Source organism: Oncorhynchus kisutch, linkage group LG27 (assembly GCF_002021735.2).
Source record: "Oncorhynchus kisutch isolate 150728-3 linkage group LG27, Okis_V2, whole genome shotgun sequence".
In the NCBI taxonomy this organism is placed as follows: domain Eukaryota; kingdom Metazoa; phylum Chordata; class Actinopteri; order Salmoniformes; family Salmonidae; genus Oncorhynchus; species Oncorhynchus kisutch.
This window is the reverse complement of record NC_034200.2, coordinates 14,642,282-14,654,179: the sequence shown is the minus strand read 5'-3', so window position 1 is coordinate 14,654,179 and position 11,898 is coordinate 14,642,282. Positions and strand designations below refer to the sequence as shown.

General features: G+C 42.5%; 1 protein-coding gene across 2 annotated transcripts; it reads right to left on the bottom strand.

Moving 5' to 3' along the window:
• Positions 1–2,402: 2,402 nt before the first annotated feature.
• On the bottom strand, positions 2,403–9,460 carry asb10 (ankyrin repeat and SOCS box containing 10). 2 transcript variants are annotated; one of them, XM_020462892.2, is made up of 7 exons: positions 8,888–9,460; positions 6,836–7,103; positions 5,574–5,799; positions 5,264–5,446; positions 5,041–5,136; positions 3,595–3,708; positions 2,403–3,501 (listed from the first exon to the last, which is right to left on the bottom strand). In XM_020462892.2, the coding sequence occupies exons 1-7, from the start codon at positions 9,225–9,227 to the stop codon at positions 3,316–3,318; spliced, it is 1,413 nt and encodes a 470-aa protein (XP_020318481.1). In that variant the 5' UTR covers positions 9,228–9,460; the 3' UTR covers positions 2,403–3,315. The 2 variants fall into 2 exon arrangements, with proteins under 2 accessions (XP_020318481.1, XP_020318482.1); XM_020462893.2 differs by lacking the exon at positions 8,888–9,460 and adding an exon at positions 7,293–7,676.
• Between the last annotated feature and the right edge of the window lie 2,438 nt (positions 9,461–11,898).

Sequence of the window (11,898 nt, the reverse complement as noted above, 5' to 3'; positions counted from 1 at the left end):
ACCTCTATTTGTCACACACTGAGACATAAACACACACGCTCTACCCCTCCCTTCACATCTCTCTCTCTCTCTCTCTCCTTCACACACACACACACACACACACACACACACACACACACACACACACACACACACACACACACACACACACACACACACACACACACACACACACACACACACACACACACACACACAGAGAGAGCTTGAGAGGAATGAAAGGGGGTGTTACCCTGGGGACTCATCCATCTTCCTCAAATTACGCTTCATTTCCTTATTCAGCTTCTGACTTTTTGGTTGCCTTGAGAGGCGATAGTTTCCCAGTGGATACCGAATAGACGGGTCGCCCCCCTCCCCAGCCCTCCACCACCTTTGCCCAGTCCACATTGACTGGAGCGGTGTGAGAGACTGCTTCAGCCCTTCCCCTTCTATAATCGTTGACCACACCAACCCAATCAGCTATTATTAATTTTGATTGATGATAAGTAATTACTTTGGATTCAAGGTACGACATAAAACAACGGTGCTTTTGTTGAAATGTTGGGACGGATGGCATCGGAGTGGGGAGGGAGGAGAGGCAGATGTTTTTCCTCTCTCTCGAGAGAGAAAAGCTTTTCTATTCTCCCGGGGTAAAACAATGCGTTTGGCCGTAGAAAAGTGCGGTAACAATTATTCCCTGGGGAGAGATATTCTGTACAAAATTAGATTCGGATTAAATACATTCATGTAAGGTCAACGGCAATTTTTGAACGAGGCTGCGCAGTTTTGAAAAGTGTCATTTGGAGACATTTAAACTTTATTCGATTCAAAATGCAATATGCTATTAAAGTGTTGGAGGCTATGGCTGTACCATTAAAATAGTGGTCTATGTAAACCATTTAGCATGTTTAAAATAGGCCTAATTTGAGGATGCATCCTAAACGAATTGCCAATAAAATATGGAATAGTTAGGCTACAATTACGTGTCATTAATGCGCGCTTTCAGGGTTTTGGCCACTCATTTTCCATATGCTTGTAAGTCTCTATCAAAATCAAAATGTGTAATGAGGAAAAATCACTTTTCTCTTTTCTTTTAAGTGTTGATTTAATCGGAGATAATTTTACCGTTTAAATGTCAATCCGTGATGATGATTAGCCCCTATTGAGTCCTGGGGACGCGCTTGGCACTCCAACTGGCCGTCTGATTGCATGAAGACATAAACATATCACCAACCGACTCTGATTAGCAATGGAGGGCCAAGGGATGCTAATTATTCTTATAATTGCAAACGACTCATTCAGCAGCACCTACCTTTGATCTATTGAAACCAGATAGCTTTCCTCTCCCTCGCTCCCTTTCTTTTTTAGAGTGGACTCACTTCTGATTGTATAGTCTACAATCAGAATCTCCCCATACCCTATTGGACAGATATAAAACACATTTCTCTCAGAAATGTGATACTTTCTGCATTTATATCCTTTGGATTTATTATTGGTTTATTTATGAGTTAGGAATCTAAAGTTGATTTGATCAGCTACATTTATTATCAGGCTATTGTAATAGTAATACTATTGTTATCGCCTAGTTGCTAGTATATGTCAATAACAACTGGGTGATGTACTTTCCTTGGAGCTTTAATGTCATGGTTATTCAAGTTCTAACATATTCCTAATATATCATTTATTTCAAAATTGTATTATTTTTCGTTGCAAGTTTACTTTCCTTTGATGTGGCTTATAGCTCCTCATGCGCTAAGCACATTGAAAAGCGTAGCTAGTTCAAGAGCCGCAATGTGGCAGGTTCATTACCCAAGTCAGCATCTCGTCTCCGTGTCACCACCCTCTGTCACGCAGGTCATTCTCCCCAAGCCGGGTGGTTGGTATTTAAAAGGACGCTACTTCTTTCGATCCCATACAATCACACAACTGGACCTCACCACATAATTATCAACTGGAAACGCTTAAGTCACCTAAGTGGATTTACATCGACATTTCTGTGATTTAATTCAATCACAAATAATGTAAAATATTATTTTATTATTTTTTGTTTGTTATCCAGTAAATTGTTGTCGATCCCACTATTTGCTAGATTAAAAAACATCGATCGACCTTGTTGGTAATTTTGAACACAAAAGCTTACTGCTTATTCAAGAGTTCATGATTTATGTCCATCACTAACGTCTTGTATTTGACTGAAACTTTTTGTAATATAAGATAACCACAGTCTTTGCATAACCATCTCTCAGATTTTTTCTCATGAACTCTTAATATATAAATTAATTGAATAATTTCCAAAATTACTAGTCTAATGCCAGTGATATAAAATAGGCGTCTAATAATTTAGCCTAATTAAAATATTCGGACAAATATTCTGACATAAAGGAAAGGAGTTATCAGCAATAAACATGTATTACACACATTTGTTCATTTAGGATTTATTTAATTTAAAATGTAGTAGTAATTCTCTACCAAATACTTACTATATATCTGTAAAATCATATTGACATTGATCATACTTTTTGGAATATTTTTTTGTTTGTCATTTAGCAGACGCTCTTATCCCGAACGATTTAACAGTTAGTGCATTCATTTTAAGATAGCTAGGTGGGACAACCTCCATTACATGACAAGGTGCTTAGCCAAACAATAGTCTTCTATTTTTCTCTGAAGTCAAATCAATTTGGAAAAAAATCTCAATATCAAAATATGTAAACGATGTCCTTGTACTCCTTCAACGTAAGATTACTTTACGTATGTACATTTCAGTGCCATTGATAGCACTATAAATAAAAAAGGTTACACGTGACGCTTCTTTAACAAATAAAATAGAAAAAAAACAGAAGGAAGCCAGCCATCCAATAAAGTAGGTCTCATTTTGTCGTTTGAAGACCACAGCACCCCCTTGTGGTGACTCAGATTAACAAGGTTCTGCTGTAACGCAAAATACATTTGAATTGTCAACGAAAATAGTAATAAAATGAATACAATCAATTGTAGAGACACAAATGATGTCTAAAACGTGTTTTGTCATATGTTGTTGTAGATAATGGTATCCATTTACTGAACACTACTCACACTGCAATCTCGAGGATAATGGATCCAGGAGCGGTAGTACTTACTGTAGTACCACCATCTGTAGGTCTATGATGATGATCCTCCTTCTGTGTCACTCTGCAAAAACTAATATTGTCACAGACAGACTGAATTCCTAGTGTTTGTCCTGAGTGTACATACAATACAGAGCTCTCTATTGCTGGGCATTCTAACCATATCATACCATGTATCACCATATATTTAGTGTTTAGGGCTTATATACATCCTGGCTCTATCTCTGACTCAGTGGACATAGTCTCTGAACTCCAGCAGCAGGAAATTTTTGATGAAGGTGGGCAGGTCTAGCTGTGGTACCACCTTGTGCACGCGCCCATCTAGGTAGTTCCTGAACTTCCATCGAGCCAGGTGCTGTAGGGAGCGAGGGGTATGCTGCAGGGAGAAGACGGATTCATAGAACCCCTTGTGTTCCTGGAGGGAGAGATACACAAAACACTCAGACAGTTAGAGTCATATTATATCAGCATAGAATACCGTAGAATCACTATGATTCTAGAAACGTACCTTAAACATCTCAGGTGAAACAGCCTCCACCCAGTCATCTGTGACCTTGAGGCGGTCATACGCATTCAGAAGAACCTCAATGGTGCGTGGGGAGACACAGCAATACTTTAGCACCTGAAAATACATCAATGTGTCATGAATACCACGTTGCTTAAAACTAGAAACCAGATGGACTCCGTTTGCACAAGCAGTTCAATTCTGATATATATTTTTCACTAATTGGCCATTAGACCAATCAGATAAGCTTTGAAAAAGATCTGATGTAAAAACATCTGATCTGATTGGTAAGAGGACCAATTAGTGGACAAAAGATCAGAATTGGGCTTCCTTTGTAAACACAGCCATTGTTATGGATACCTGGTCATGTTAAGGAAATAAACAATAGCTTATCATTTTTCTAGCCTATTTTCTAGCCTAAAACCTTACCCTTCCAGGTGCAAATTAAATATTCCCAATTGTATAATTGCAAAGGGAACAATTGCCTGCATACATTTTTATATATTTTTAACCAATTCTAATTTTTGTGATCTCCTAAGAAACCAAAATGTTGGATTTAGGAGGTTGTGACTTATGACTCATCAATAGAATATAAGAAATAAACTAAAGTAATTAAACACTTGGTGAGATGAACAGATTGGTCTACCCTCTGGGGGTTTACTGGAAATTATGCAATTAGTGCTAATTAATCTCCTATTAACATTCCCTAATTAGGAGTCAGGCATTTTGTTCCAGAGCACGTGTTGGGTTCAGTGAATAGTAGCAGACCTGGGTTCAAATACTCTTTGCAATCTTTCAAATACTTTCAAGCGGTTGCTTTAGCCTGCCTTGAGTGCCAGGTGGGAAAGGTTTGCACGGGACTTTTTAATTGGTTCCATCGTTTCAACAGGCAAGCACAATCAAGCGTTTCAAATGATATCGAATAGTATTTGAACCCAGGACTGGTTCATTGAATAGAGGTAGTTTCTCACAGTGAGAACATTATTTCACGTTGAGGAGAGAAAGAAAGAATTCAGTGAAATGTTTTAGTGTTCATACTTCATCTGTTCCTTCTCAACTGTACATCCTGTTACAGTTATATCATTGGCTGTTTACATCAACAACAATTGAATGCTGATGATTAAATTTAATTACACTTTTATGAAACATGAACCAATCTGTTTAACTGCAGATGATTTCTGCATAAATGTACAGTATACACAATCATGAACACTTGAATGACTGATTGAATGCACAGCAAGATGACACAATACAAAACATGTTCAAGATGTATTGCCAGGTTCTTCACATCTTTTTTTTTTTTACTCCTACTCCTAACATTAAACACTATTCCTTCCCTAGTGCCTGTGCCCTTCGCTAAATAAAATTAATATAATTAATAAGAAAAGATTACAAGGCCCTAAGCAGTTGCTTTTTCTGCTTATAGTTGTGGCCGCTTCTGGCTCTTACCTCGGGCAGTGCTCCAGGCCACACCCTGATGGAGCCGTGGTTGAGCAGAGAGCGAACTACCCTCTCTGGCTTGTGATCCGCCTTGTAGGCCACCACCTTCAGAGGACCACAATGGAAACCAGTTTTCCTGATTGATCCTCAATCATGTTCAATGCATTGTATCTACATGTGTCGCTGAATTGTGTTTTTATATGTCAAATAAATCAAATTTGAAAAAACACACCTTGAGGACGTTTTGCATGGGGGCGTTTCCACTGTAACACATGGTGTTGACACAGGCTCCGTGGGCCAGAAGATGATCCACCACGCCCGGGTTGATGTTCTTACAGGCCATGTGGAGCGGGGACTGTTTGTCCTGGTCCTCTGTGTTGACGTCAGCTCCCGCCGTCAGCAGCAGCTCACATACCTGGAGGACAGGACACACAGAAGGGCTATACACACCCCAGAGCCGAACCAAGCTGTACTGAATGTTACTAACCCCAAACGACCACATTAAACAAATAACACAACAATTAATTAAGTAACTCGCACACCTTGGTGTAGCGTTCCAGATCGCCCTTCTCCTGTGGCTGTGAGCAAGCAGCGTTGAGTGGCGTGAGACCATCGTCATTCCTCTTCTCCAGGGCGGCGCCGTAGTGCAGGTACAGCTCCGTGTGACCCGGGAGCCCATTCTGTGCCGCCACATGTAGCGGCGTGTTATCCTCACCGAGGCTCCGCCCATTGATTGCAGCGCCAAACTGGAGCAGGTGTTTGGCGCACCTGTACATCCAGTTACAGAGAAGGGCCGATGGGAAATAGAATTGAAAATAAATGTAATAATATTCATTTTGATCCCTATCACCCTAACCCGAGCTTCATGTCCACATCCCGGTTCAACCTTTACCCTGGCCATCACCCTAACCCGAGCTTCATGTCCACATCCCGGTTCAACCTTTACCCTGGCCATAACCAGCAGCATACCACCCTGCATACCACTGCTAGCTTCCTTCTGAAGCTAAGCAGGGTTGGTCCTGGTCAGTCCCTGGATGGGAGACCAGATGCTGCTGGAAGTGGTGTTGGAGGGCCAGTAGGAGTGCCCTGTGTGGGGTGCTGTATTTCGAATGGGACGTTAAATGGGTGTCCTGACTCTCTGAGGTCATTAAAGATCCCATGGCACTTATTGTAAGAGTAGTGGTGTTAACCCTGGTGTCCTGGCTAAATTCCCAATCTGACCCTCAAACTATCACGGTCACCTAATAATCTCCAGTTTACAATTGGCTCATTCTTCCCCCTCCTCTCCCCTGTAACTATTCCCCAGGTCGTTGCTGCAAATGAGAATGTGTTCTCAGTCAACTTACCTGGTCAAATAAAATAAATTACCCTAACCCTAGCTTCATGTCCATATCCTGGTTCAATCTTTACCCTGGCCATTACCCTAACCCTAGCTTCATGCCCACATCCCGGTTCAACCTTTACCCTGGCCCTAACCCGAGCTTCATGTCCACATCCCGGTTCAACCTTTACCCTGGCCATCACCCTAACCCGAGCTTCATGTCCACATCCCGTTCAACCTTTACCCTGGCCATCACCCTAAACCGAGCTTCATGTCCACATCCTGGTTCAACCCAAGCCTCAACCACAACCCTAAACCTATTTTCATGTCCATATGCTGGATTCAACCCTAACCATAGCCTGAACCACAACCCTAACCCTAGCTTCATGTTCACATCCCGGTTAAACCATAACCCTTAACCACAATCCTAACCCTAACCCAGCCATGTCTTAGAGCAATACAATTGGTTGGTACAGTACTTACACTAGGGACTCAGGACTGGTGCACACGTGCAAGGGCATGAGCCCATCTTCACTGACAGCGTTGGAGTTGGCACCATGGGACAGCAGCAATTTTACACACTGGGGCTGGCCATTCTGGCAGGCATCATGGAGGGCAGTGCTGCCCCCAGGGGCCAGGTCTACGCTGGCCCCACGCTGCAGCAGGTGCCTCAGGCAGTCAACAAACCCCCGGCCGGCTGTAATGTGGAGTGGGGTTGTCAGCTGCTGCTCATAGGTCAGAGACCACAGTCCTGGAGAAGAAGAACAGGGTCGTGTCCTTAAGGCATGCAACGAAAAACGTTTTAAAACGTCTTGCAATGGAAAAGGAAAACAAGCATTTGTTATTGGACAAGTCCAGATAGTCCCTCGCTGTTTTGTTCCTTTTTGGTGGCTAATGAACCCCCTGTGAACAGGTTATTTCAAACAAAGCATTGACGTACTCAGGGTTCTATAGTGGTGCCTGAAGTTCTTCCACTCCTCAATGTTGCTGGTGTCATAGATGGCATCGATGAGGTCTTCACACTCAGGTTCATCCATGATGCTAATAAGGGTCAGGTCATCCCCCACCAAAAGACAGTTCCAGAATTGAAGAACATAACCTGTGGCCTGTGCCGTAGCGATCACATCATTGCGGTAGCGCTTTGGAGGCATTTATGCAGTGCAGGTTGAGTCTGCGCTCAAGTGGTAATAAGAGTAACAACTGACTGGTCCGATTTTGTGTTTTCTTCTTCTTTGTAGCAGTAATGGCGGTTTCTCTCTCCTGAGGTAAATGCTATGCTGTTCTGAAGCTTGTTTGTCCACAGGGGGCTATTTCGGGGAGGCCCGACGGCAATGGTGTTATGTGATATTTTGGATGGCCCATAAAACCCTGCAGCCACTGCCCGGGTGGCGCAGCAGCCAAATTACTTCTGTGTCACATGTAACAAGCTCACTCATGCTCAATCATTTTCATACTACCAAACCCCTTAGACTGGACAATGGAACTGCTTACAGACAAGAACACACAGTTGCTATGTTTGTGACTGACCACCTAGCCACAAGAGAATAACATTGGACAGGTGTGTGGATGGAAAATCAAGCACATGACTAATACGTTGGCTTCCTGCTGGAATGTTTCTGAAGTAAGTGGTGGACTGTATCTATAAATAATGTTTATAAATCATATTTTGATACTGCCATGGTTGTTAATGATCGCAGGATTACAAGCATTTAAAACAGGGCAAGGGATTTATCCTAAGGTATGATGGTTGGCTTATGAGCTGTTGAAAGTGTCTATCAGGAAAATAAATACCATTTGGCATTGGTACAATGTTCAGACTCCAATGTAATGATCTAATTAAGCTTATTAAACAGATTCACTTCATTCTGAAATTGGTCCTTTTTTTTTTTTACACACAAAAGGGTTTTGTATTAATTTCAATAAAGACAAGGAAAACCCCTCATCAACAATCACTGTCGTAAGTCTAGAGCTTGGAGACAAGCAAGTAATTATCATCATGATGCCAGTTCCATTACCACTGATTATATACATTAATCTCTGCAATTACCTCAGACATATGTCATAATAGTGACATATAAGTCATCTGTCACCGTATGTGACATATAACTACAATCGTTAAATGTAATTATTATATATATTTTTTTACATATTCTAATACAGTGGTTTCCAAACTGTGGGTTGAGGGTGTCAATTCAGCCGCGCAGACTACCACGCAGACTCCCGACCGCGCCCGTTACCACATCACCTGTCACGCCCACCCCTTATAAGCCCCCTTTTTGATCCAGAAAAATGTGTCATTCATTTCAGAATTATACCGTCCATTTCCGAAAACTGGTCACAAGAAGCCATACTCAAATCGAATGTTTTGAGGAAGACGGTATTATTCATTTACGTTTGACTTATTCTTTGTTCTGCGACTGTTTTCGTCACCGCTTCTCCTTGTGGTGGGCCTCGACTCAAAAGAAACCTCAATTGGTGGGTCAAAAAGCAAAACATTTTGGGAAACCCTTGTTCTAATAAGACCATGTTGCTTACCTTCCCCCCTGGCCACCCAGCGCATGTCCCCTCCCTGGGGTTCGATGATGAGGTTCGACGTGACACCCCTGGGGAAGAAGCGCTGCACAGCGTCCGCATCCCCAGTATAGATTGCGTTCTGGATGACCAGGTCATGGCACACAGCTGGGGGTCTAACATAGGTGCAGGTCCTCGTAGGTGCAGGGCCTACCCTGTCCCTGGCCTCTTTCTTCAGCATGTAGCCGTTGAGCTGGTGGCTGGCTAGCTGCTTCTTGTACTTGTCTCTCTCCAGCATGTCCTCGTCCAGCTGGAGGGAGCGCAGGGCCATGGGGGTGAAGACGAAACTGCCTCCTCCCGACATGTTGGATGATTGGCTGACTGGCTGGCTTCTCGCACAGGATAAGAGAACCAGAGTGTGTGAGGGTAGTCAAAGATCTGGTTGAAATGGTTCTTTCTATGTGTCTCTCTCGCCCTGTCTCTGTCCCCCTTTCTATGTTTCTGTCTCTTTTTCTGACGGACTCTTTCAGTATTTCTGTCTCTCTCTTTGTCTCTGTGTGTCTGTCTCGTGTCTACTCTCTGCCTCCCAGCCATTCAGTGGCGTTGTTTGGATATCTAATATGAGAACCTCCCTGCAGCATGAGCAGAAGGGCTATTTTTACCATCACTCACATGGCAACTTTGCCTCCCCTTGTAATCTATAGCCAAAGTGTCAAGCCTGTTGCCCCTGTATTTCGATGTGTCATAAGACTGTCTCCAAACAAACCAGAAATTGCCTCAGTGTGTTATTGGAAACATCCATGATTTCAGCCACAATATCACATATGATTTTAGAGAAAGTAAAATTGTCTGGTTCTCCTTTTTCAGGGGAAAACTGCTCTGTGATTTGACAGTGACTGGGATAATTCCACACACCACAATAACATATAGGGTGAGTGTAACTCGCATGAAGGTCATGTACCTTCCTTCTCACTGGGTCTGGTGAAATCAACGCGGTAGAAACAAGGAGGGTCATCTGGTTCATTGTAGAGTAAACTATCCATTGCACTGACAAACAGATCATTTTAATCATTTGCTATATATTCTAATGACAAAAGTAACATGTATTTGCAACTGACATGCAACAGACATACAGTACCAGTCAAAAGTTTGGACACAGTGAGGTGTGAGGTGCAGAGTAGGTAGTAGGTAGTAGGATGATCTCTGCATGTGTGGTTCCCACCGCGAAGCATGGAGAAGGAGGTGTGATGGTTTCATGGTGCTTTGCTGGTGACACTGTCAGTGATTTATTTAGAATTCAAGGCACACTTAACCAGCATGGCTACCACAGCATTCGGCAATGATACTAAATGACAGACAGGACAATGTGTATTTTCTAATGGTGTTAAGTCAGGTTTCCTTAAAATTATGACAGGAGTTCCACAAGGGTCGATTTTGGGTCCTGTACTTTTTACTGTCTATCTAAACAACATTGGTTTCTCTGAAAACAATTGTAACCTTCACTTGTATGTGGGCGATACTGTTGTGTATTCTGTTGCCCCTTCTGTTGTCCAGGCTCTATCTGATCTACATTCTGTCTTCATTGTTCAACAGAAAACCTTTATTGACCTTAAACTAGTATTGAATGTCAGTAAAACTAAGTATACACTGAGTGTACAAAATAGTAAAAACACTAATGCTGAGTCCCCCCTCCCCATTCTTGATACACAGAGGAAACTGTTGAGCATTGAAAACTTGACACTTGACACAAACCGGTGAACCTGTCACCTACTACCATACCCTGTCCAAAGGCACTTAAATCTTTTGTCCTGCCCATTCCCCCTCTGAATGGCAAACAATGTCTCAATTGTCTCAAGGCTTAAAAATCCTACTTTTACTCTCTCCTCTCTCTCATCTACACTGATTTAACAAGTGACATCAATAAGGGATACAAATCCAATCACATTTTATTGGTCGCATACACAAGTTTAGCAGATGATATTATGGGTGTAGCAAAATTATTGTATTCCTAGCTCCAACAGTGCAGTAAAATCTAACAATATGTACAAATATAAAAAAATATATAGAAATATTAGGATGAGGAATGTCGGAATCTGTAGTTTAAATAAATAAATAAATATACAGTGTCTTCAGAAAGTATTCAGACCCCTTGACTTTTTCCACATTTTGTTACGTTATAGCCTTAATCTAAAATGGATTAAATTTAAACATTCCCTTTGCAATCTACACACAATACCCCATAACGACAAAGATAAAACAGTTTTTTATAATTCTTTTGAAAAAAATACATTAAAAAACAGAAATATGGGCCTCCGGGGTGGCGCAGTGGTCTAGGGCACTGCATAGCAGCGCTAGCTGTGCCACCAGAGACTCTGGGAGGTCCGTGGGGCGACGCACAATTGGCCTAGCGTCATCCATTCCTCAGTAAAAGGCACATGACAGCCCGCTAGGCAACCTAAAGACCCTCGGACCATGAGAAACAAGGTTCTCTGGTCTGATGAAACCAAGATGAACCTCTTTAGCCTGAATGCCAAGAGTCACGTCTGGAAGAAACCTGGCACCATCCCTTCGGTGAAGCATGGTGGTGGGGATGTTTTTCAGCGACAAGGACTGGGAGACGATTCAGGATCGAGGCAAAGATGAACGGAGCAAAGTACAAAGAGATGCTAGATGAAAACCTGCTCCAGAGTGCACAGAACCTCAGACTGGGGAGAAGCTTCACCTTACAACAGGACAATGACCCTAAAGCCCATAGCCAAGACAATGCAGTGTTGGCTTCGGGACAAGTCTCTGAATGTCCTTGAGTGGCCCAGCCCAGACTTGAACCCAATCGAACATCTCTGGAGAGACCTTAAAATAGCTGTGCAGTGATGCTCCCCATCCAATCTGACAGAGCTTCAGAGGATCTGCAGAGAAGAATGGGAGAAATTCCCCAAATACAGGTCTGCCAAGCTTGTAGCGTTATACTCAAGACGACTTGAGGCTGTAATCGCTGCCAAAGGTGCTTCAACAAAGTACTGAGTAAACGGTCTGAA